This window comes from Notolepis coatsorum (assembly GCF_963971535.1).
Source record: "Notolepis coatsorum genome assembly, chromosome: 5".
Classification (NCBI taxonomy): Eukaryota; Metazoa; Chordata; class Actinopteri; order Aulopiformes; family Paralepididae; genus Notolepis; species Notolepis coatsorum.
The window spans coordinates 113,472,676-113,500,106 of NC_140169.1; the positions used below are offsets into that span (position 1 = coordinate 113,472,676).

A 27,431-nucleotide genomic window follows, 5' to 3' on the forward strand; every position below is an offset into this window, starting at 1 on the left:
CCATCACCCTCAACATAGGGGCCCCCCAGGGCTGTGTTCTGAGTCCCCTCCTCTACTCCCTGTACACACACGACTGTGTGGCTCAGCGGAGTAGCAATACAATCGTCAAATTTGCTGACGACACAGTGGTGGTGGGCCTGATCTCTGCCAACGACGAGAGGGCCTACCTGGAAGAGGTCAAGGTCCTGGCGGGATGGTGCCAGGAAAACAGCCTCTCCCTGAACGTCAGCAAAACAAAGGAGATGATTGTGGACTTCAGGAGGTCGGGGGTCAAGGACTACAGCCCCCTCAGCATCGACGGGGCACCGGTTGAGAGAGTCAACAGCTTTAAGTACCTCGGAGCCTACATATCCGAGGACTTGACATGGACCACACACATTAACAGTGTTGTGAAGAAGGCACGACAACGCCTCTACTTCCTCAGGCGCCTAAGGAAGTTCCAAGTCAGCCAGAAGATCCTTAAGAACTTCTACTCATGTACAATAGAGAGCATCTTGACCGGCAACATCACCTCCTGGTTTGGGAATAGCACTGCACAAGACCAAAGCAGACTACAAAGAGTGACACGTTCAGCCGAACGCACAATTGGAGGGGGGCTCCCCACCCTCCAGAACATTTACAACAAGCGTTGCAAGGGCAAGGCTAAGAGAATCATTAAAGACTCCAGTCACCCGAACAACTGCCTCTTTGAACTGCTGCGGTCAGGCAAGCGATACAGGAGTCTCAAGGCGAGCACAGAAAGACTCAGAAGAAGCTTCTATCCCCAGGCCATCAGGCTGCTAAACGAACAATGAATGAACACTACACAACAACAACCACCAAACGCACATAGCACACACATCCACACGCACACACTCACTTTAAACAAACACACTGTAGCACCCACTCCACACACTTATAGCACACACCCACTTTAAACAAACACACTGTAGCACCCACTCCCCACACTTTATATTTATGGATGAAGGATTGCACTACAACTCGTACACCTTACTGTAAATTGTACCTAAAATTGTACCTCATCCCATTTCTGCTTTGCACTAGATAGTACTGTACATTAGTACACTGCATAGTATTGTGTATTGTATATTATATGGTAACTCAGAACATTGTACATATGTCTATACCGAACACTGTGACCTCATTTTCTTCTTCTAAATTCATGCTATATTATGTTATTATGTTATTTGATACTATCTTGTCTAGCACAGTCTCTGGAGCGTAACAGTAAGAAGCATTTTGTATGAAAGTATTCTGTACTTCTGTATGACAACTATTAAAGAACTTGAACTTGAACTTGATTTACATATGTATATATATCATATTTTTTCAAGTCAAGAAAATACGACAAAGCTTATCTTGGCAAGATTTCTCTCTATCTTTGAAAAAGCACACAGTCTGAGTGTTTATTGAACGGTATTGTTATGCTTGTTATTGTTCTGCACAATTAAAAAAAAAATTCCTCAGTTTTTGGTTATTGTTACTGATGTATAATGTTATTGTTAAGTAGTTGTAACATTTTAAAGCTCATGATATTGATTGAAATTTAAACTTAGCCCATTCCATGACTATTTTGTTGGAGCGAGGGGGGGGGGGGGGCCCAAAAAATCTTGGTCCGCCAAAGGGGGGGGGGGGGGGGGGGGGCTGACAGAAAAGGTTTGACGGCCCAAACGCACCGAACGCGGGAGGCGGGCAAGCTATCAGCGCTTCACTTTCGCTCCCATGTTAACGGGCGTCGCTGTTCACGCCGGCCGCAAGCTGGCTGGAAGCGTATTTTTTCGCTTTGGTTGGAATTTGAGGCATGCGCCACGCGCATTTTCACAGAAATACACTCAATATCTGCATTATTACCACGCATATAGATGTTGTTCAACCAGCTAATGTGTCTGTATCTCTCCCAATACAAATAAACCATACTATACTTTTTCAGGAGTACAGTCACAATTCATTCTAACATTCTAATTAATGAGATAATAACGGGTTATACATGCAAAAGGGACAATACGGTGGTGTAGTGGTTAACACTGTCGCCTCACAGCAAGAAGGTCCAGGGTTCGATTCCCGCTTGGGGACCAGGTTTCTATGATGCCAGGTACCCAGGTGGGTGATCTCCCAGGCCTTTCTGTGTGGAGTTTGCATGTTCTCCCCGTGCTCGCAAGGGTTCCCCCCCGATAAGATAAACCCAATGGAAAAACATGCACAACAACAGATCGCTAACGATGTGGCGTCCTTGACGAAGACGGGCAGGAGCACTTGGATTGGTCCCCGGGGTGCGGCTCACGTTGACGCCCTATCTGCTCCCGGCTGCCCATGGGGGGAAGGACGACGGGATGGGTCAAGTGCAGAGACTCAATCGCATCGGCGACTGAGAAAAAGACAATGCATGTGTGTGTGTATCCCGGTGTGTGTGTGCCGCTCCAATTGCATGTCCAGTTCGTTGCATGCCGAATAAAGACCCCCTAAAGAGGTCCTGCATTATTATTATAGAACACTGGAACTGGAAATCTTTAAAAAATCTTCAAACAGGGACTGACTTCGCATATAGACTAGGCATTTACAGCTGTTCCAATGTAAATGTGCCTTCCTCCGTGCGCTTCTGCCCAGTCAGACTCGGTTCTTGCACGAAACCCGTGAGTGCCTGCGCGCGCCCCTGGTGCGTTCCCGGCATGAGAACCAGAAATTATACTTAAGTGAAAGTATGGGTACCGTCTCAAAATCATACTCAAGTAAAAGTCAGAGTATCTGGCTAAAAACACACTTGAGTAAAAGTAAAAAAGTTTCTACTTTTAAATGTACTAAAAAGTCAAAGTAAAAACTTTTTTTCTGACTGTCTATTCTTCTGATAGCAGGTGTTTAATCAAAGATCCCCGCTTTCTAGTCTTGCACAAGGACCAATCAGCATGGGTATGGGTGGGTTCATTTTCCATTGATGGGGATTTGATTGGCTGTTTTTAAATAAAGTCCGGCCGCAGGATTAATAAGCTAATAACGTTAACGATAGGTTATGTATATAACCTAGTTATATGAGTATTGGCTGAGCGTCCCGCTCAAGCCTATTGGGATACCCCTTATCTCCTGTACCTACTGTACTCCACCACGAACACAACTTATACACCCACACCTGACCGGGTCCCGCCTCTATGGAGGCGTAGCCTATAAGACCATGGTCCTGGTCACCAAACACCCTTCCTCGCCAAAATCCCGTTCCAGTAAAAGATCCCTCAAAAGGGAACTCAGGGCCGCTTAGAGCGGGACGCTCAGCCAATACTCATATAACTACTATATACATAACCTATCGTTATATTTCGTATGGCTTATCGCGTCCCGCTCAAGCCTATTGAGATATGGGTTAGAGCGGACGTGAGACCCGACAGATGTACCCCCTGAGGACCCGTAAGCCCACATCAAGGGGTGCGGGGAGCCCTGTCACCCCATCCTTCCTAACGAAAGGGGGGGCGCAGTCAACTCCACCTGAGTGCGAACAAGAGGGAACTAGAACCCCTTGAACACACAGCACAGGCGGAACCACGTGTGACCTAACACACTGTGGCCCATACCCACACACTCCTGCTACCCTACCAAAGGACGGGAAGCAGGAAAGGCCACAGACCCCAGAACCGCCTGTGAGACAGAACGCCCGGTCATGTCCATGAGGTAAAACCTTACAAAGGGGCCCGGGGAGGACCATGATCCTCCCCCGAAGCCCCACCCAGGAGAGCGGCAGAGGCAGCCACCCCACGAGTGGAGTGCACCCTGACGCCCCCAGGGGGATCCTGCCCAGCCAACGTGTAGCAGAGGGCAATGCCCTCGGACAACCAATGGGACAGGCGTTGTTTGATAGTGCCTTACCGGCATGAGAACCACCGTGACAGACAAAAAGCTGAACGGTGACCCCGAGGTCCTGAGTACGGCTGAGGTAATTCCCAAAGCACGGACCGGACATGACAGGTGAAGGCCCGCATCTAACTCACTACCGTGAGGAGGCGGATGAAACGCCTGAACCACAATATCCCTGGAGCGGAAGAACTCCGGATATTTACAGGCACGAAGGCAGGATTAGGCCGCAGAGTGGGACCGCAATCGGACGAAAAACAGGCACTCTGGACGTACCGAGAGAGCACAAAGCACACCCACGCGTCAGCGGAGGTGACGGCCAGCAAGAACGCGGTCTTGAACGACAGCTGTTCCAATGGCGCCTGCTCGAGCGGCTCAAACGGGGCCAAGGACAACCGACCGAGGACCAATTGAAGATCCCAAGTCGGAGCCAAGGAGCGTTGCACCGGCTTAACGCGTCGAGCGCCAAGCAGGAACCGCTTCACAAGAGGGTGGCTGAACAAGACATCCCCTCAAATCCCTCATGATAGGAGGATATAGCTGCTGCATATACCCTCACCGTCGAAGCCGACAGTCTATCAAGGAGAGACTGGAGGTAACTAAGGACAGCATCCAGGTGGCAGGAGACTGGGTCCCGGCCCCCCGCCATACACCACACTTGGAACATACGTCATCTGCCTGCGTAAGCGCAACAGTGGAGGGAGCATGCGCATTCCGGATTGTAACACCATCAGGATCAAGAACCTGCACCCCTCAACGTACCCGTCCCAACAACTGACCTAACAGATGTATGGGGAAGAATCCCAGGCGGCACGGCATCGGTCCCAGACCTGCCTGGATATGTCCGGACGTAATCCCCACCCGTCAGGATGAGGACCGCCCGGCGACAGTACACCTGTACCCACAGGCCGCGCAGATGGAGGACGCCCATAGCCAGCCACCCGCCGCCTGGTGCAGACGGGGGGAGCGTACTCCTCCCTGTCTGTCGATACACGACACTGACGTCGTATCGTCCGTCCTGATCAACACCGTTTGAGGACCAGAAGGACCGCTTTCAACACCAACACATTGAACGTAGCGCAGACCGGGCAGCATGTTTTGCCAGCTGCCCTCTACTGCGTTGGCCCGACGCGTCACCAGCAAGGGAGGCGTCGGTGAAAAACGTGACGTGAGACAGCGCCGTAACCGTCCTAGGACAACACGCTCTGAGAGGGATGCCCATAGCCCTCCAACCGTTGACTGGGAAGAGGAGTACTCTACTTCCAGTCTACAGCAACCCCAGGCTGGTAGGGACCTGCCTGGTACGAGACCTGACGATCCACCTTGACCGCGAAGGACCAGAACGTCGTCAGGGCAGAATACACTCCGTAACCCCTGACGACGCAGAGGCCCCAGTGCGGCCTCCACGCACTTGGTGAAGATGCGGGGAGCCAGAGAAAACCGAACGGCAGCCTCTGGTACTCATACGCTAACCCTCCAAAGAAGCGTAGGTAAGCCCTAAGATGGAAGATCGGAGATGCGCATACACATCCTACAGGTCTATGGAGGAGAACCAGACCCCCACCTGACAGTGTTCAACAGGTAGGAGACGATCCAAAAAATGCTGAACCTTCCCATGGGACAGGTCCAGCCTGGGTCTGACACCCCCCCCTCCCGATTTCTCAGGCACCAGAGAACACCGGGAGGAGAACGCCACGACGATGGCTTGCTTCATCCACAGAGATTGGATCTCGTTGACCAGAGCTGTCACTGCTGGAGACCCTGACAATAGGGTCTGTACCAAACCCGAAAACGGGTGGGGTTGTGTAAACACAAGTCCCCGCCTGAGCGTTCTCTCCATCCACCTCGACATATGGTACTGCCGTAGTCATATGTGATGACACTCCCAATGCACCCGCCGCCATGTGGCGCAGGTCCGCCAGGAACTGTGGATAGTTGGCCCGGTCCCACCCGCTGTGCGTAGCCAACCCTGGAACCGTGCGAGCAGAGCGTTCCGTGTCAGGACATCTGACCCTGACACCACCCATGAAGCAATCGCACCCAAGGGGGGACCCCGACAGAAAGGGCCGGTTTGATACGGGGGGCTTTCTAGGTGAAAAAAGCCCCCCCACTGAACACCCCTCCAGAACATGCTGAGGAGTTGTTCTGCAGCCGGACATGCAAGGTGTAAGGACCCCATGGGTTCCTACACACCGTAGCCCTGCAGTGATATTACTACCACCCAAATCATGCGTGCCTGCGAGACCACTGCCAATCTTTCAGGAGTGGGAGGCACCAACATGATACCTGGCCTGGCGAAGGCGAGGCCGGGGAAGCCCGCACTGTGTGCCTCAAAAGGTTTCGAGCCCCCCTGCTGACAACACTTATAGTTGACAGACGTAACACCAGGCTCAACCAACACAGCTTATGGTGTGGGAGCCGCTTGACAGCACAACATTCTCACGGACAGGCTCAGCCATCAACTGGGTGTCAGCCCCTGTCCCCATGAGAAGCGAAAAGTGGGGCCGCCCCCGCGCTTCAACGAAGGCACGCGGCCCGCAGCCAAAGGAAACAATCAGAGCCCACTTTTTCCGCTGGTGTTGGGGAAGGGAGTGATCGGAGAGCGGGCTGCTCGCGGCAGGACGGTGACGGCTTGTTGTTCAAGCCGAACCCATCCAACATGGCCGATCCCTCGGCCGCCAAGGCTGTCGGCCTTGTGGACACCTGTCGATTCAACGCCCAGGATACCTCCGGCGGGGGAAAACATGGCCGCCTGTCGAGGGCCTCGTCATCGCCGCTGACGAGGCCGTGCTCTCTCTTCTTCTGGCTGCGCGGTGTGAGGCGGTGTGGGGCCTAGGACAATACCGCCCGCGCTCCAGCAGAAGACCAAAATCCCCTGCGGAGAGGGGAACCCTGAGCGGATATAGCTTGCGGCTGGGTCAAAGCTAATAACGTCAACAACCTCGCGCGATGTGTCGACGTCGGCTGGCCCTCAAGGCCCCGCCACCAGATACCATTTTTTTTATAGAAAAAACAGCAATTCGAACACAGTTCTAATCGCTGCCAATTCCATACCGTGGCAGTACAGGCTTTAGCAGCCCACCAGCCGCTCGCCAGGCCGACCCACCCATGGCGTCGGCCGGGCGGGGCACTGTTTCAATATGTCAAAAGCAAAGGACTGATGTTAACACGGAGCACCATTGGTGGTTGCAAACAGCAACCTCCACTGTGGTGTGCACCATGAAAGGGTTAAATGAATAAAAGAACTAAACCACAAAATACTGTAGAATGAGCAAACCCATATACACAACGTTAAGGGGAGGCGGCCTACCCTGTTGTCAACCCATTTACCCGTAAAAATGTAAATAGGACTCAGCAAAATCCCCACATCAGCTACCGACTGACCTTCATTGATGAACCGGGCAAGAGGAGGGAGAAGTGACAACATCTCACGGCGGAGACATTAGAACAGCGTAGCAGTAGAGTTCAGCATGTAGCATTAGTATTAGCATGTAGCTAGCATTAGTTGTTTAACAGCACGCTTGCAGGACCGTTTGGAACCCGTTCACCGCAGTGAACGTTCACCAAACCATCCCCCCCTGGCGCCGACACACAACATGGTTGTGTAACAACAACCCAGCATTACTAACACTAATACCCGTGCCTAATGACACAGGGCTCACCGTTGTACAACCCGGCTCGATAGCCAACCTTGTATGCTGCACCTTGATCTGGCTGCCGACAGATGAGGAACATCAACATAGGCCCGTTGTGTCGCTGAAACATGCCTCGAAGATGCCAGGGCCACGCAACCTCCGGTAAGCTTTCAACATTACGTAATTCCTCCAATCTTTTTCATACTACTAGTTACATAAGGTGCATTGCATCCAATATGATGGAACGAAAATAGAGGAAGGGTGTTTGGTGACCAGGACCATGGTCTTATAGGCTACGCCTCCATAGAGGCGGGACCCGGTCAGGTGTGGGTGTATAAGTTGTGTTCGTGGTGGAGTACAGTAGGTACAGGAGATAAGGGGTATCTCAATAGGCTTGAGCGGGACGCGATAAGTCATACGAAATATAACGTTGGTTCGGCCAGAGAAACAAATATACTAATTCAAATAGTTGGACCTGCGAGATTTGTACTTTGTACTTTGTAGGTCTGCATTTTAAATATAAGGAGTAAAAAGTATGTTTTCTTTCTCTGAAATTTAATTGAGTAAAAGTACAAGTATACAAACCTAATAATACTTGAGTAAAGTACAAATCCCCCAAAACAGTACTTAAGTATTGTAACAGTACAATTACTCAAGTACTTTACACCCCTGAACCTGACCCTAAACGTATCCACTAATCAGGAACTCAGCTTCTTCCTAATTGGGGACGGTGTTTTTGTCTGCTATTGTAAAAGCCATCCCTGATCTACCGGTTTGCAGTCTAAAATGTCCCCAATTTTATAATGAAGTCAGGCACACATACACACACACCTCCGTCCTGGGTGCTGAGGACGTTGAGAGCGAAGAGCATGGCGTTGGAGAAAGTGGTGGCTTCCTCTTTGCTGGCGAAGTTGAGGCCATAGACCTGTCTGGCATCTCGCCACTGGTGGAAGGTAGGAGTGGCCTGGTTGTACTTCAGACCCTTCACTATAGAGTAGTTTATCACCACCTGAGAGAGAGAGAGAGAGAGAGAGAGAGAGAGAGAGAGAGAGAGAGAGAGAGAGAGAGAGAGAGAGAGAGAGTGAGTGAGGGAGATAGATGGAGATGAGGAGAGAGGGAGAGAGAGAGCAAGGGAGAGATCACTTTTTTATTACATTTTTTACAGATAAATTCATAGTAGACTAATTTAATTGAATAAAAATGACACAAAGGGACAATATTTATAGTCAATGGAAATGAGCATACCTGTTTGCAGTAGGCATTGATAATGTTACATGTCACAATATTAATTGATTGATTGATTGAAAACTTTATTAACAGATTGCAGAATGGGTACAGTACAGTACAGCTCAATACATACAATTGTTAAGGGGATGCAGACCAGAGAAATACTTTCATCTTGTTTACATCAGGGTGGCCCATTTTCAATTCATCATAACATATATGACATACACGACATACAGATAGACAGTACTGCTACATACATTTATGACATACCAGATTTGCAAATACAGTACTGTTTGTGATACAAAAAGAGTCCAGAAAAGAGAGTATATACATTTGACGTAGAAACTGTACATTGGAGGAGGTTGGGTAGGTGGGGTGGGGTTGGGTGGGTGGGGGGGGGGGGGGGGGGTCGGGGACTGTACATTGGAGGTGGTTGGGGGGGGGGGGGGGGTTGGGTAGGAGGGGTGGGTGGGTGGGGGACACTGTACAACTGTACAAGCAAAACTGTACATTGGAAAACTGTACATTGGAATATTGACAAAACCATACTTGGTAATTTACTGTACATTGGAGGGGGTTGGGTTAGGACATTTACAGGGGCCAGTTTCGAATTGCAGTCTCCCGTAGGTGTTCTTTGAGAGTGGTTTTGAAAGTGGGTAGTGATTCACATTCCTTTACAGCTTTGGGTAGGGCGTTCCACATTGAAACGTGTTTAGTCCCTTGTTTGAGCCGAATCTGGTTTAACATGATTTGTGGAGCTCCCTCTGGTGTTGTGATCGTGGTATTCACTGACCTTTGGGAAGTATTTTGACATGTACATGGGTACCTTGGTCGTGTAGTGTATCTTATAGACCAGGCCCATTGCAAGTTGCTGTACTCTGTCGTCTACTCTAAGCCATCCTAGGTTGTCAAAGTGGGCAGGGGTGAGGTGGGTTCTAGGAGTAAGGTCAAGCAGTAGTCTGACCAGTTTGTTTTGAGATGTTTGTAATTTTGTTTTTAGCGCCTTTGAGGTACTTTGGTACCATGAGGTGCAAGCATAGTCGTAGTACCCTTGAATGAGTGCTCCTGCCAGAGTCTTCAGGGTATTCTTGTTTACCAGTGAGGAGATCCGGTACAAGAATCGAGTTCGTTGGTTGACTTTTTTTTATTACATTGGATGCCATTTTGTCACAGGAAAGATTTGCCTCTAGGATGGAACCCAGGTAGGTAATTTCTTCTTTCATATTGTCACCCACTGTAACTGAGAAGCCGTCGGTCTTGCTGAGTTTGTTATTTGAACCGAAGAGAATCGACTCTGTTTTGCCCATGTGTAATGATAGTTTGTTATCAGCAAGCCATATGCAGATTTTGCCTAGTTCCGAGCTGAGGTTTTTTTCAACCTGTAACTTGTTCTTGTCAGAGACCAGCAGGGCTGAGTCGTCCGCAAACAGAAACAAGTTGCAGTCACAAGCTGACGACATGTGGATAACACATTGCAAAGGAACAAACAAACAATACAATTGTGGGAAATTGATAAAATTCCTAAATCTAAATCTAAATTGCCTCAAAACTCTTCTACGTTGTCTTTACTGCAATAATATATGAATTGTATGGCAATGGGATGGGCAACATTGCCCTCAACAGGGAAGGGGATAGACAATATAGACAAAGTGTCAATGTGGGTAACACACATTATTCTATAAAGTGCAATGAATAGAATACCGTTGGTCTGAATTGTTGATCAAATTGTTATAATAATAATAACTTTATTTATTTATATGTGCTTATGTGCTGCTGCAGACCTCTACACTGGCTACTCTGAATGACATCAGCCTCAAAGTGCTGCCTGTATATCCTGACTTTTATTAAAATGTGTGTCCTGTCCATGTGTTATGACTTTTATTAAATTACCAATGTGTAAGAAGAATATATAGCAGAAATGGAATATAATATTAATACGTATATTTTAATACATTTATAATCACCTCAAAATGAGAATAATTGTGTTTTCGTTATCTGAGTCCTTTATATCTACATAGGGAGCAGGTCCTCTTTCGCGGAGCCCGCCACGTTCCACCGCCATGTTTCTACACAGTATCCCAGAACGGGCAAACCAAACAATGGCTCTAGAGTGGCCTTTCACACCTATAATGAAAATTCAAGTCCATTTTCCCTTTTTTTTGTTTTCATCTATCTATTATTATTATTATTATTATTATTATTATTATTATTATATATTTTATATATATGTGTAACGGTTGTGACAACGTCACCTCAAACTTCGATGCCCCGAGTGGGAGTCGAACCCCGGTCTCCCACACCGCAGGCAGCAACACAGACCGCTATACCAAGAGGTGAATCCAATCCACTAAGTACTGGGTCTATGAGTCTTTTGAGGATGTGAGAGTGAGTTTAACCCATAGCACCGCTACTCACCCCAGCCCTTCTTGACTGCGCTTCATGATACCATCCGTTACATATGTATGTGGGGACGAGTAGGGATTTACATTACATTTACATTTAGTCATTTAGCTGACGCTTTTATCCAAAGCGACTTACAAGTTCTGTACGACAAGTCATCAGGAAGGGTACAACTCTATCAGCTGAGTATGTTCATCAAAGGGATGGATATGGGATGTATACTATGGATGGATGGATAGGTTTACTAGTCCAGGATCAGTAACATCTATAGTGGTGTATGCATGTATGCACTTATGTTTTTGTTTTTGTATGGGTGATGGGTAAAAAAAAGAAAAAAAAGTGTCAAGATTTAAAATATACGTATGTACATGTGCAGTGATGGGCAGTAGCTAGCTACAAGTAGCGACGCTACATAGCTTAACGTAAGGTTATGTATATAACCAAGTTCTATGAATACTGGTGACGCTCAGCGTCATCTGCACTAACCTCACTTCGTGCACAGCACTGAATAAAAATCCACAATGTACCTTTACATACCAGCATCCGTCTGGCCACACCCCTATCCGCTACCTTCATAAGCAGGTGCGTGGTCACCTACTCGCCTCCTTCCCAAACGTTCACCACAAGGCGAGGTCAAGGGCCGCAGTGGTGTCCTGACGCTGAGCGTCACCAGTATTCATAGAACTTGGTTATATACATAACCTTAGGTTCTATATCATACTGGCTCTGCTCAGCGTCATCTGCACTACAGCCAGAAGCTCGACAAATGTACCCCGCTGAGGCCCCCCACAACCATCAGACCGGAGAGGACCGAGCCCCCCGACCCTCCCTAATGGAGGATACCCTCCCTATTGGAGGATGGGAGGGAGACGGATCCGACCGTGCGAAGAGAAACTCGAGCAACTCAACGCACAGGGTGAGCAGACCCTGGCTTGACCCCACGACTATGCACACGCACAACCCGCATGCCACCAGGGAACGAACGGAAGGAACAACCCTTGTTACTGCCCCCAAAATCACGGGGTCAAGAGCAAACTCAACCCCGTGGCAAGGCCGTAGCAGCGGAGTGCGAAGGAAGACCCAGACCCACTGAAGGGACTGGATCCCCCGGAAAATGGGGGCCCGGAGAGGTCAATGACGCCAAAGCATCAAGACCTCACCAGGCGGTCACTTAGTGACACCGCCCCCCACATCGCCAGCGTATTCGGACAGGGCCCCTCCAAGAGCGGGCCCTTCCCCCCACTAGTACGCCGCCTGGCACACTGACCCTGCAACACAGGCAGTCAGCATGGCCGTAACTTGAAGCACTCAAAAGGCTATACTACAGCGGAAGCAGGCAGCGCACCAGGGAGACGACCCCAGAGGGGTCGATCCCTCAAACCAGGCAGCAGGCGTTAGACCCGAGCCTGGAGCACTGCGGACGAGACAGGCGCCAAAGGGGTCAACTGAAAACAGCACCTCGGCGGAAGGGGCGTATGCTGGCATTGTTGCGCACCATGACAAAGCCTCCACCAAAAAAAACCCACCCAGAGGGGTCGAGGCAGAGAAGGCTGACACGATTGGCAGACGTCATGAACGTGCAGGGGCACACTCAACCGGGTAACCCGGGAGTTGACTCCGCTCCAACACACCAGGGAATCAACCACCCTCTTGGTACCACATGTGGTGGTTGTTCCTATAACCCCTCAAGAAAAAACTCCAAAACACACCTGCAGGTATACACTGGCTATACCGCAGTACAAGTGTTTCAGTTTTCAAAAAGGGTTATTCCAGGCCTACGGGTCGACGAAACATTACTTCGGACCGGGCCCGGCGGCTCGGGAGGCACACAGGGTTACCAGAGGAGGTCCAAAAGACCACCCCAACAGCCCCCTCTTCGCCATGCGTGAGAGAGGAGCGAAAAGAAAGGAGAACCAGCCCCTTCATGATAGTGCCAGGTACAACATTGTACCCAACAAAGGGTCTCCATAACGCCCAACCCTGTGACACCCGGGCCGACCCGGCATTTTACCCCGGCGGACAACGGGTTAACTGACCTGGACCAGCGTGACCAGAACCAGTCCCGTGCCCTAACCAAGCCGACATCCCCACTCCAAGAGAGGGGGTAGGTATGCGTGTCGATCTAAAACATGAAAAGAGGGCGCCACCCAGACGGTCCCATTTGTACCGCGCTTAGTGGCCCACCCCAAGGGCGTGAGACCCCTCTACCTATGTTTTGATCTATTCCGTTAACATCCCCCAGATATGAACGAAAATCCGTCGAGACAAACCTAGTAAACTGGCGCTCGGAAGAGACAAACTCCATCCCAGTTGCCCTATAAAAACGCTGTTTTAATAACGAGCAACCAAGGCGCACCAGCCTCATGCGTGATTCCTATCAGAAACACCCAGAGCCAGCACTATGTACGCGTCGAGACCCAAAACACATCAATGGATAGTCTAACAAGACACCAGATACCGTTCCTCCAAGCCGCCTGGGGAACGACAAGAAGCCGCTTTTTTATTTTACATTTTCCAGAAAAAGAAGAAATAATACGGACATGGGTCCCATGCGACGCGGCTGAGGGAAACACCACCCTGTCAACCACACTTCATAAGAGGGGACGGTGAGCGACGTACCCCTATGACGGGGGGAAACCCATGACTCAACAGACCTATAAGGCAAGGAGTCAGGGAAACCCTAAACAATATCCCGTCCACCTACTCCAAAAAGGAGAGGACGGGGAACCCCCAGAGAGACTTCCCACGCAAGCTGTATAGATTGAAAAGAAATATTGCAACATTGAGCTATGTAACACTTGGGTTAGGGTTCTCCGAGGAGGAGGCACTGAACCAATACACACTCAATAATCGAATTGAATCGAATACACACACAATAGAGCAGAACTCCTTTTTGAAGTTCTACTCACCTTGACAATCTGAGGAGGAGGCTCTGAAACTCTGAGGAGGCTCCCTCACTGGGAAGGAGAGTCCGAACTCACAGAAGGCACTTCTCCCTGAGGAGGAGCTTCGTGAGGAGGAGCTCTGACAACTCCCTGAAACAGATCCATAACATGGACCTGAACAACTCACGGAAGTCTTACCAATAGAGACGAGCTCAGTGACGTACTCTATGGCGGGGACATTTCCGCGGTGCACACGCCCAATTTTTCAGGGCGTGGGACCAGGAAACCCCCCCCCCCCCCCCCCACCCTGTAACGTGCCGAACAGCAACGTGACAGGAACCTTGAAGGACAGGGGGTTTTAACCCCTGACCAATCAGAAAAGGGGAGGAAAGGATTACCAGTTCACCCCTTTACGACCCCTCACCCCTGATACGATGTAATGACAAAGTAGAGCATGACACAGTCATAGCATGCTACATGAAGCATCTAACAGCTTCACATAGCTCATGTGCTAACCTGCTATCTGAGTTTTACTAAGGAAAAACACAGAACAGAGAGGGCCCCTTTAAGAACCCCGATCCAGACTTACACATGTGCTTCTGTCGGCCAAACCTAACCCAGTTGTAGATCACAACGACACACACAACCCTTCATCACAACAAAAAATGGCAAAAGTACACTCTTACTACAGAGGAACGCCGTTTTTCATAACGAGAGAAGACACAAGTCCTCGATTATGTAATGGCCACAGACCTTGCTAAGCACACATGATAAGTGACCAAACAACCTTTTCTTTAGGAAAAAATAGTTTCTCAAGCGGAAGCACAACCCCAGCAACTTAAGCTGAGGGTTACATCGTATCCCCACAAACACAGTGACACAATATATTGTAACCAAACATGTCTGAGAGGAGGGGGGGAAGCCCCAGGGAAACCGGGGGGTCACCCCTCCTATCTTACCCTTGATACGACCAAGTTGAACAGGTACCCCTGTTAATATGTGAACATGCTGTTCATTGTCATCACAGGCTGAGAAAAAGATTCATTCCTCAATCACATGTCACTAAGCATAGCTTCACAGGTTAACTAACCCTCTTAGTTGTGAGTTCACCCACGTTACAACGGTACATGAACACACATGTTCTCATCACAACAAATTTTTCACACATGTAAAAAACAACGCCGATTTACTATGGAGAGAGAAGCTATACCAGTGACAAGACAATTCACACACAACACGCATCGTATCCTCAATGTATTGCAGCAACACATGTTTTGGAAACATCGTTATTACAAAACATTTAGAAGGGAAGAAAAGAAGAAGTGTTTAAAGTCCGGTCAGGACTCCTACCTTCACCCTGAGCGCAGGCCGAGAGGACTGCAACACTGGTTAACGGGACACAGAGTCGAACCCAGCATCTCCTGCGTTGGTGACAAGGGTATGTCCGCTACGCCACCCAGCCGCCGTTCTCCATGTTGACGAAGTCCTCGCTGGCACTGGCACCCGGGTGTAGGGTCGACTAACATCCTCTGTCAAAGATGACGTCGTAGTCAGAGTGTTTTAAGGTATATTATAGTCACAGTAACGTTCCACAGTGTAGCATTAAGCTAACAGCCGTCCGACTGATAGCAACAAGCTAATGTTTACTAGCCTAGTGAACACAACGAGCTAGCGCCGCAGCTAACAGCTGACTGGCTAACACAGTAGGCCACAAACTAGCACGCCAGCTAAGCAACTATCACCTGAACTGTACACAACGACATAATAAGCCACACTTCAGACAGGCCGCCGCCTGAGTCCCTCCCCATCCTAAGAGGGAAGAGAAAAAGAAATGTCAAACACAGTTTTCAACTGTGATTTACCAGACATACAGCGGAGCCGGCACAATTCCCATCCGGGCTGCAGCCGACTTGAGCATGGAACTCCCGATAACGAAGATCCATGCCCACTTTTCCTCATGCCTTAGGGAGCACTTTCACATTATCGTAAAAAATGGGGCCTGCACGGGACAGAGAAGCATCCGCTTGTCCAGAGAATCCTGGGTTCAACCAGGTCTCGGTCGCAGCCCACTAGGTTGGGTGTCAGACCAAGATCCTCCGTCCGCCGATTAAGAAGCCGAGCAGAGGACCCCAGTCCGGGGCCGGCTTTCGTAAAATTGGCAGCTAACCCCCATAGCGTTAACAGACAACTAGCGCTCGCAAGCAAAACAGTACTCACCCAACACGGAAGCAAACCGGTTTCTCACAACAGCCAGTGCCTCCCACAGTCCAGCTGTATGACCGGAGGGTCAATACCCATCCAGCCGCAGCAAGGAGGACTGCAGTTGGGGAGTATATCAGCGGCGCAAGCCCCTAATACGAAAAAGCCGGTGGAGGTCAGAATGATCATCATCTTCCAGACACTCCAGTGACGAAGACAATATCGCCGTATTTTCTCGAAATAGTGAGAGAGAAAATAAAGATATAATGTCAACGTATCTTCCCGTCTTCTGTTTTCCTCTCAACTTTCTTCAGCTAACAACCTCGTCAAGTGGGGTATACAACAGGCACTTCCTTGTGGTGAAAGTGAAGAAGGAGGCAAGTAGGTGACCACACACCTGCTTATGAAGGTAGCGGATAGGGGTGTGGCCAGACGGATGCTGGTATGTAAAGGTACATTGTGGATTTTTATTCAGTGCTGTGCACGAAGTGAGGTTAGTGCAGATGACGCTGAGCGGAGCCAGTATGATATAGAACTACATTTCTCAATAGCGTGATGGTAGCGTCGCTACTTTTGAACCAAGTAGCGTTCTCTGTAGCGCAGCTATTTTTAGAATCAAGTAGTGACGTAACGTCAGCAAAACGCTACACGCTACTCTCCGGAGAAACAGAAAAAAAAATAAAAGTGTCTTCGGTCCTGAGAGTGTCGTGTTCTCCGGTCCTGCAGCTGGATACTATTGGAGAAAACCCACTATGATTGGTTGGTTGGTTTAGATATGAGTATGACGATTCACGATTAGGCCAAAACATTACGGGTAAGCCAATCAGAGGCAGGATAGGGCGGGACATGCCACTCCAGCTCCGCAAAACCAGGATCAAAATCTAAACACAGACCATGAATGAATGAATGAACCAGTCCGCGCGAAATGGCAGAAGGATTCGATGTTTCCAGGGCTGATGGCATTGATGAAGATGATGTCAATAACAACAATGCCTCTCCATGGCCCTATCTGGAAAAATGTATGAGTTTGACTGAAAAAACGCCTAAAACATGTGTTTAGGTGTTTATTGTGTCAGCCAAAAACGAAGCTTCTCTCAAATTCCCACACGGCCAGCACTAACTTGAGAACACATATATTCAGGTAAGCTGATGAAAAGCTTTACATAAACATTGTCAACTGTTCCCAAACAGCACACAAGTCAGTGCACTTTTTGTCAACAGATTTAACTAACAGATAGCTGCTATCATGTTTCACTGTAGGCAGAAAATGAACAATATTATGGGGGTAAAAAAAAAACGAAAAAAAAACGAACATAAATAATACATACACTAGAAGGAAAAGATCACCTAGAGCAGTGGTTCTCAACCTGTGCGTCGGTCAGGACCCCCAGGGGGGGTCCCCACATGATTTTGGGGCCATGGAATGTTTTGTGAGTTATATATTTAAATACATTTGGTCATTTAGCTGACGCTTTCATTCAAAGCAACTTACAAATTGTGTACAACAAGTCAGCAGGAGTGGTACATATCTAGCAGCCAAGGATAAGTAGTATTGTTTGTCTAGCAGTGTCGAGCTTGAGTGTTATACTCTGAGTACATACTGTAGTAGTATAGACATATTAGCATAGTTGGTGGTAGTATAGACATGGTAGCATAATACTTCTGTATGACTTCTGTATGACAACTATTAACACTTTCAGCGCCACGCCTGGTTTTCCGTTTTACCGCTTGAATGCCACCATCGGCGCCAATGTTAACGTTAATATCGCCTAATCTATGTTTTAAATTATGGCTATGTGTCTAATCTGCCCATTGCATTATCAAAGACTATTTTCCAGTCAGTGCTGTGAAGGCAGATTGTTTTTTTATCGCGTCGTTGCCGTTTCAGAGCAGTTAGAAAAGCCCCCGTTTTGATATAAAAAACAGCTCATTCTGGAGAATTCTATGAAAATCGTCTTTTAGTGGAATATTCCACAACGTTGATATTCGTCTGCCTTTTTATGAATCGTTTTCAAATAAACGCTAGATGATGAATATTTTACGGCCGCGCACTGATAATCGCTCCGTTGATTTCCTCACGGACTTTTACAGTGAAACCAAAAGAAGACATTTCACAAAACAGCTTATAACTTCATCAAACTTACTCTGATTATCCTACCACTGATAACATAGAGTCCTTACCTGACATTAGATGGTATCCAACTGGTATATTCCAATTCCTGATCACCATTCGAAAAAATCGATACGTGTATGGATCCAACGCGATACAGTAGAACTCCATGATCCGCGGGGATCTGAGGCTCCAGAATGAACTCTAGTAACCCCGGCTGGATCAGTGAACTGGAAAATGTGGAGTACCGGATTTTTTTCCCCATTCATTTTCATTGAGTCCATTCCAAAATCACTTATGTCATCTGGGAGACGACAGGGGGGCGCTTTTTTCCACAGTGATCGCCGGCGCCCCTCGGCTATACTCGGGTAGGCTCGGGTGATGCAATAATTTTTCAGATCGCAAAAAAATTATAATAATAATAATTCCGAGAAATCTCGTGAGTGGCACGCAACCACCTATAAAAAAACCCGAGAAATCTCGTGAGTGGCACTGAAAGAGTTAAAGAAACTTGAACTTAATAGTAAAATGCAGCAAGACAGTTATTATTAGTTAAAATTCTGATATTGAAGAAGTGTGTTTTTGGTTGATAAAGTGGGCAGTTTATCCTGTGCTGAAAAGTCTCCATTCCAATAGAGAGAATATATATTTTGGTGTTTATTTGATTGATTTGGCCTTATATTTATTACGTTTCCACAGTTCTTTCCTCATACTTTATTAACATTTTGTACATAATACAAGTTCATGTTAAAATGATGACACAAAAAGCCAGACCGAGGGCTTGTTTCAGTTTTCTAATAAACAATCAAACTGAACCTTTTTTTTGCCTGCCTATTTGTTTGGTGGAAACTTGATCATAAAGTAAAAAAAATAAAAATAAAAAGTAGTGCCGATATTTTTGCCATGTTCTTGTAGTGTAGCTTGCTACATTTATCTGGGGATAGCTTCCATTGTAGTTGAGCTATATTTAATCGAGAGTAACTTGTAGTGTAGCTTACTACATTTTCTAAGTAGCTTGCCCATCACTGTATGTATGTATGTATGTATGTATGTATGTATGTATGTATGTATGTATGTATGTATGTGTATGTATGGATACATGTATGTATAGATATGTGTAACTATGTATATGTGTGTGTATACATATACTACACCTAAATGTAGAGTGACTTTATTGACACAATAAAGTATAAAAAAATAGAATAGAGTGGCCTTTCGAGTTTCATGGCCACTGTAGATTCTACAATGCACTTGGAAGGGGAGGGCGAGGGATTATCAATTGGTTGCAATCTGCAACCTTACCACTAGATGCCACGAAATCCTAGACATTGGTCCTTTACGATGTGTGTCCTCCTCTCCATAATAATAATAATAATAATAATAATAATTCATTTATTTTGTATAGCGCTTTTCAAAGACCCAAAGTCGCTGACAATAGGCAAAAAAAGAAACAAAGAAAACAAAGAAACATAGAACCACAGGGAAACGGAGAACAATAAGAATACACAGGAACATAAAACCATGAGTAACGGATAACAAATACGGGAGTGAGTAGGGGAGACAGTTGGGAAGAGAGTAAGGGAAAACCAAGGGGGGGTTGGGGGGGGCAGGAGAGGAGAGAACGTAGGGCAGGGGGAAATGGTGGTGGGTTGGAGGAGGGTGGTTATGGGTAAGGAAGGTTGAATGCTAGGGAGAACAGGTAGGTTTTGAGTCTGGATTTGAAGGTGGAGAGTGAGGGAGAGTCTCTGATGGTCTGAGGGAGGGAGTTCCAGAGTCGGGGTGCAGCTCGTGAGAATGCCCGGTCACCGAAACCTTTGAGTTTGGATGACGGTGACAGTGAGGGAAAGAGTGGAAGAGGACCGGAGGGAATGGGTGGGGCGGTAGGGGAGAAGGAGGTCAGTCAGGTAGGGGGGGCAGGCTATGGAGGGCTTTGAAGGTGAGGAGTAGTGTTTTGAAGTTGATGCGTTCCTTGATCGGGAGCCAGTAGAGGGAGTGGAGGACAGGAGTGACGTGGTCACGGGACCGGGTGTTTGTGAGGAGGCGGGCGGCTGAGTTTTGGACCATCTGAAGTTTATGGAGAGAGCGGGAGGTGATGCCAGTGAGGAGGGAGTTACAGTAGTCCAGGCGGGAGGAGATGAAGGCGTGTATGAGGGATTCAGCAGCAGGGGGGGAGAGGCAGTGATGGATTTTGGCAATGTTGCGGAGGTGAAAATATGAAGTTTTGACAATGGAGCGGACATGGGGGTCAAATGAGAGGGTGGGGTCGAGGATGACACAGAGGTTGCGGACTAGGGGGGAGGGGGTGATGGTGGAGTCATTGATGGTGAGTGTGATGGGTCCGGATCTGGTGAGGGTGGTGTTGGTGCCGATGATGAAAAGTTCTGTTTTGTCGCTATTTAATTTGAGGAGGTTATGGGTCATCCAGGTTTGTAGTTCAGTGATGCAGGATTCAATGTGACTGAGGGGAGGGCTGTGGGGGGATTGTGTGGTGATGTAAATATGGGTGTCATCAGCATAGCAGTGGAAGTTGAGGTGGTGTTTGCGTATGATGTGACCGAGGGGGAGAATGTAGCAGATGAAACGCAGGAGGCCTAGGGCTGAGCCTTGGGGGACCCCCTGTGTGACTGGGGAGGGGGAAGAGGTATATTGTATCCATGTATATTATAACTGTTATTAAGATGTGCGTCCAGTCCGGTTACCTGCTGGTCCTGCAGCTTGACGCCCACCACTCTGAAGGTGTTGTTGCCAGTGTTGTGGTAGATGTTGATGCGGCTGAAGCCCTGCTGACCAGGCTTGATGGGAACCCACTTCTTACTGGTGTCGTCATACACCATCACAGAGGCCCGCGCCTGGCAGATACTCTGTTCACTGCAGGAGGGAGAGAGAGAGAGAGAGAGAGAGAGAGAGAGAGAGAGAGAGAGAGAGAGAGAGAGAGAGACAATTAATGACATAGTGGCTTTGTGCAGCTGCATTGTGTAGCTTCAGTTAATTATCAGTCAATCAATCAGTCAATCAATCAGTCAATCAACCAACCAACCAATCAACGAATCATCCAATCAACCAATCAACCAATTAATCAACCAATCAACCAAGCTGGCTGAAACAACAATGGCTCAGTGCAGCAGTAGATGATGAGATGGACATGAACATGTTGTGGTGTAATAGAGCTAAATCTGGTCATGAACACAACAGGCCAGGCCTCTAATCAAGTGTTGGACTAATGGTTTAATCCAAATCCAAATGCAATCAGCCGCTCCAGCATCTGCCGACATCCTAAATGAGTTGATATAATAAAGTTGTGTGTGTGTGTCTCTGTATGTGTGTGTGTGTGTGTGTGTGTGTGTGTGTGTGTGTGTGTGTGTGTGTGTGTGTGTGTGTGTGTGTGTGTGTGTGTGTGTGTGTGTGTGTGTGTGTGTGTGTGTGTGTGTGTGTGTGTGTGTGTGTGTGTGTGTGTGTGTGTGTGTGTGTGTGTGTGTGTGCAGTGCATGTGCTTGTCTGAGTCATTGTGAGTGTGGCTGTGTGTGTCTCAGCTACTGTCTGTTTTTCTGTCAGTATGCATGTGTGTGTGTATGCATGCATGTGTCATTCTGTTTGTCTATGCCCTTGTGTTTATGATTCTCTGTGTGTGTTTTCATATGCGCCTACTTGTGTATGTATGTGCATGAATGTGTATGTTTGTGTGAACACACCACACATACACACACACTGACTACAGTCGATGGTATGATAGTGCCATTGACGGCAGGACTGTCGTTTGGCCTTTTCAATGCGCTTAACTACTGCTGGAGCTCTAGAGAGGGAGGTGGTGCTGGTTCACTACGCAGTGTGGGACGGAGGGCGGGGCACATTAACCACCAGAGGAGGTGGGAGGAGAGAGGAAGGGAGAGAAGGAGAGAAGGAGGGAGGGAGGATGGAAGAAAGGAAGGGGGGGAGGAGGGATGAAGGGAGCAGGGAAGGAGGGATGAAAGAAGAGAAGGAGGAAGGGAGGGAGGTAGGGAGGAAGGGGTTAGGGGGGAGGCAGGGAAGGAGGGAGGGAGATAGGAAGGGAGGGGTAGAGGGGAGAGAGGGGGTGGGAAGGGTGGGAGGGAGATAGGGAATAAACAGAGGATAATGGAGGAAATTGGGAAATAATTTTGGCTCAAGAATGAGGAGAGTCCCATCTGTGTCTTCTTTGCCTTGTTGTCGCTATTGAGCTAAAATTAGTGGATCAGACCCAGAGGCCTTAGGAAAGAGCTGTGTCAGAGAGAGGGTGGAGAGGGAGGGGGGGGGAGAGAGTGAGAGGAGTGGAGAGAGGAAAGGAAAGAAAATAAAGAGATTCGGAAGTAGAGAGGGAGCGCAATAGCGAGATAGAACAGAGATAGTGAGAGAAAGTGATAGAACATGTATAAAAGGAGAGGAAAAGAGAGAACCAGGTACATACAGAAAAGAGAGAGAAAGAGAAAGAGCGAGAGAGCGAGAGAGAGAGAGAGAGAGAGTGGGAAAGAGAGAGAGAGGAGAGAGAGAGACTGGTGGTATATGATAGAGATAGAGAGAGTTTCAGTGTACCAAGATAGATGAGTGTGCTAACAAACGTTAATCCAATTTTCTGGCAAATGTTGCATTCAAATCTGTGTAGGGTTTGATAATAACTTCAAGGGGACTAAACAAGATCTACTTCTTCATACAGTACCTATCCTGACCTTCCAGATCAGTGGAGAAGGAGATTAATGTGGTACAGTGGTTCTAAACCTGGACCCCCACATTAATAATAATAATTGTAATAATAATAATAATAATAATAATAATAATAATAACCTTTATTTGTATAGTACCTTTCATACAAGAATTGCAGCCCAAAGTGCTTCACAGCAGTAAAATAGACATAAAATGGCATACAGAATAAAAGCAATGCAGAGAATAAGAAAAAGGGTAAATAATAACGCATGCAGATAATAACAACACTAAACCCTGGGTCTTTCTTCCCTTTAGATGGTCACACTGTTTAGAATCTGACAGTATTTCTTCCTGTTTGATACCCATACAGTTCAAAACCTGACAGTCTTTCTTCCTGTTTGATACCCACACATTTCAAAATCTGACAGTCTTTCCTCCTGCTTGATACCCACACAGTTTAAAATCTGACAGTCTTTCTTCCTGTTTGATACACACACAGTTTAAAACCTAATAGTCTTTACACACTAGGCCTTGTGGACCCCATTTGAGAATATATTTGTGCTTGATTTAGTCCAGAATTCCATAAATCTATAATGTATGGTGGAGAGATGATCCTCAGGGTAACCTATATAGTGACTAAAATATGATTGAAATGGATGGGTAGATGAACGGGGTCATGGGGTGAAGTCCTACAAACAAGCCTTCATCACAGGTTCTCAGTTAACAAGGTCATCGACCTTATAATCCTCAAATTACTCTGTAAACAGAACAACAAATATACAGAACAAATAACAACAGCATTCCCCATCTATTCTACCTCAGCTAAACCGTTCATGCAGTGTATATCACAATAGCAAACAAGCAACGACTCATTACCACGCATGAAAACACTAATTTTAAACTGAACAGAGCCGGGTATAAATGACTTGTATCTTACACTGAGTGCTGCCACCCCGTATGCCCACACTATGCGCATTAGTGTTTTGGATACACACTTTTTAAATCACTAAAGAGTACCAGTGAGACCAGCAGTGTGTTTCTTTTATTATTATTGGTGAACTGATGGAAGAAGGTGTCGAACATCTACAAGCATGAATACATCGTGCAAACAGAGACCCCCAGTGGGGACGAGAGAGAGAGAGAGACAGAGAGAGAGAGAGAGTGAGAGAGAGAGAGAGATAGAGAGAGAGACAGAGAGAGAGAGAGAGAGAGAGAGAGAGATAAAGACAGAGAGACAGAGAGAGAGGCAGAGAGAGACTTAGAGATAGAGAGAGAGAGAGAGTGAGAGTGAGAGATAAAGACAGAGAGACAGAGAGAGAGAGGCAGAGAGAGACTTAGAGAGAGAGAGAGATACTAGACAGAGAGAGAGGCAGAGTGAGAGAGATAGAGAGAAGAAGAGTGAGAGAGAGAAAGAGAGAGAGACACAGAGAGAGACAGAGAGGTAGAGAAAGATACAGAGAGAGGGAGGGAGACAGAGAGAGATAGAGAGAGAGAGGTAGAGAAAGATACAGAGAGAGGGAGGGAGACAGAGAGAGGGAGAGGTAGAGAAAGATACAGAGAGAGATAGAGAGAGAGACAGAGAGAAAGAGAGTGAGAGAGACAGAGAGAGAGGCAGAGTGAGAGAGATAGAGAGAAAAAGAGTGAGAGAGAGAAAGAGACAGAGAGAGGGAGGGAGACAGAGAGAGATAGAGAGAGAGAGAGAGAGACAGAGAGGTAGAGAAAGATACAGAGAGAGGGAGGGAGAGAGAGAGCAAGCGAGAAACAGAGAGGGACAGAGAGAAACAGAGAGGGACAGAGAGAGAGGGGGTAGGCTGTCAAGTTGTTGGGGGCATTATGAAAATGTATTTTCAAAGTGACATTTATGGGACAAACACACTTTATAGTTCACTGCTGGCCAAACCTGTTGAAAAATTAACTATAGCTCCTCGGAACATGAATAAGTCAGAGCCAAGCACACACACACACACACCAAGAGGAGTTAATAACAATCTGTATAGCCCAAGTCATGCCTCCAAGACGAGTTAACTGTAGAAAAAGTGTTTTGAGTGGAACTTTAAATGTCATATCTGGTGGCAGACTAGCCTTGGTACAGTAAAAGTGAGCTGACACAGTTGTAGACTGAGACAGGGAAATGGGCAATCGCACTATCCCGCCCCTCCCACGAGTCACTTCCTCTTAAGAGCCCCAATCAGAGAGCTGCTGTGAGCTGAGGAAAAGCTCTACTGGTGCGAGATAGCCCAGGCTGCTCCTTCTCTGTGTGAAAACACAATATGGAGTCCAAAATGCCAACGTGAAGGAATTATCGAACCACTGCTGCCCCAACCTGGAATATATAACCATCAAGTGTCGACCTTTCTTCCTTCCGAGGGAGTTAACGGCGATCATCCTTGTCGGAGTGTATATTCCACCGCAAGCCAGCGATAGTGCCGTGCTCTCCAGGCTTCACGACGAAGTAAACAAACTCCAAGCAGCGAACGTTAACGCCGCCATTGTAGTAGTGGGTGATTTCAATAGCGCCAATCTGAGAAAGGTTTTGCCTGACTTCTATCAGCATGTGACTTGTAACACCAGAGGCGGTAACATTTTAGACCACTGTTACACGCAATTCAAGGGTGGATACAAGGCTCATTCTGCTAGTGGCTTTGGGAAGTCTGATCATGCGGCCATCTTTCTTTCTCCAAAGTACAAACAAAAAATCAAGAGCACACCTGTAGTCTCGCAAGAGGTGCAGAAATGGGATGTGACGTCAGAGGAGACGCTCCAAGCTGCGCTTGAGTGCACAGACTGGGGTGTGTTCCGCGACACAGATAACATTAATGTCTACACGGAGACAGTGCTGGACTTTGTTCGTACTTTGGTGGAAGAAACAATCCCCACTACCACAATTAGAGTTTACCCAAATCAAAAACCCTGGGTAGACAAATCCGTCCGTGAAGCTCTGAAAGCGCGCATCAAAGCATACAACGACGGCCTGGTGGCAGGCAACATGAATGACCACAAGGTGGCGCGATACAACGTAAGGAGGACAGTAACAGAGGCAAAACGGCGCTACAGGGATAAAATTGAACTCCAGTTTGAACAGGCCGACTCCAGAGCTATGTGGCAGGGGCTCAAAACGATGACAGACTACAAAGGCACCTCCCTCAAACTGAACAGTGACATCTCCTTAGCAAATGACCTCAATACCTTCTATGCGAGGTTTGATGCTGGTAATAACAACACCAGCCCACAAGCCACGGCAATGGGGGGGGGGGGGGTCTGCTGCTGATGGAGACTCAGTGTTCAGGGTAACAGAGCATGAGGTGAGGCGGACCTTTAAAAAAGTGAATATCAGGAAGGCAGCAGGACCGGACGGCATCCCCGGCCACGTCCTAAAAGTCTATGCCGACCAACTGGCCCCGGTATTCACTGACATATTTAACCTGTCCTTAGAACAGGCTGTCATCCCCACCTGCCTGAAGAAGTCCACTATTATCCCTGTACCCAAGAAATCCAAGCCTGCTTGCCTCAACGACTACCGCCCTGTAGCTCTCACCTCCATAGCCATGAAGTGCTTTGAGAAGCTAGTAAAGGGCTACATCTGCTCCTCCCTCCCCATCAACATGGACCCCCTGCAATTTGCATACCGCCCCAACAGGTCCACGGAGGACGCCATAGCCCATGTGCTGCACACAGCAGCATCACACCTGGACAAGAGGAAGGGGAACTATGTGAGAATGCTATTCATCGACTACAGCTCGGCATTCAATACCATAGTCCCCTCCAAACTCATAGCCAAGCTCAGGGACCTGGGCTTGAACTATGACCTCTGCCAGTGGGTCTTGGACTTCCTGACGGGCAGACCCCAGGTGGTGAGAGCAGGCAACTGCACCTCCTCATCCATCACCCTCAACATAGGGGCCCCCCAGGGCTGTGTTCTGAGTCCCCTCCTCTACTCCCTGTACACACACGACTGTGTGGCTCAGCGGAGTAGCAACACAATCATCAAATTTGCTGACGACACAGTGGTGGTGGGCCTGATCTCTGCAAACGACGAGAGGGCCTACCTGGATGAGGTCAAGGTCCTGGCGGGATGGTGCCAGGAAAACAGCCTCTCCCTGAACGTCAGCAAAACAAAGGAGATGATTGTGGACTTCAGGAGGTCGGGGGTCAAGGACTACAGCCCCCTCAGCATCGACGGGGCACCGGTTGAGAGAGTGAACAGCTTTTTTTTTTTTTTTTTACTTCATTTTTTAGCGTTTATCGCTTTTCTGGTCAAGCATGACCGACAGTTGTAGAGTGAAACGGGAGGGAGAACAGGGGAAGACATTCGGCAAATGACGGCGGGTCCGGGAATCGAACTCGGAGTCAACCAGAACCGTGACGCAGCACGGCTCCTCCCGACGCAGAAATAGCGCAGAGATACGCGGTGAGCTACTGGAGCCCAAGAGAGTGAACAGCTTTAAGTACCTCGGAGCCTACATATCCGAGGACTTGACATGGACCACA

The 27,431-nt window shown here is 47.9% G+C and overlaps 1 protein-coding gene across 6 annotated transcripts in view; it reads right to left on the reverse strand.

Moving 5' to 3' along the window:
- Positions 1-27,431, reverse strand: part of evlb (Enah/Vasp-like b) — a 199,944-nt gene that overhangs the window by 58,480 nt on the left and 114,033 nt on the right. For all 6 annotated transcript variants that reach the window (XM_084315409.1, XM_084315412.1, XM_084315408.1 and 3 more), the window contains exons 2-3: positions 20,990-21,158; positions 8,301-8,478 (exon numbers count right to left, since the gene is read on the reverse strand). In XM_084315409.1, coding sequence (XP_084171535.1) covers positions 8,301-8,478; positions 20,990-21,158 — 347 coding nt within the window. The remainder of the gene's footprint in view (positions 1-8,300; positions 8,479-20,989; positions 21,159-27,431) is intronic.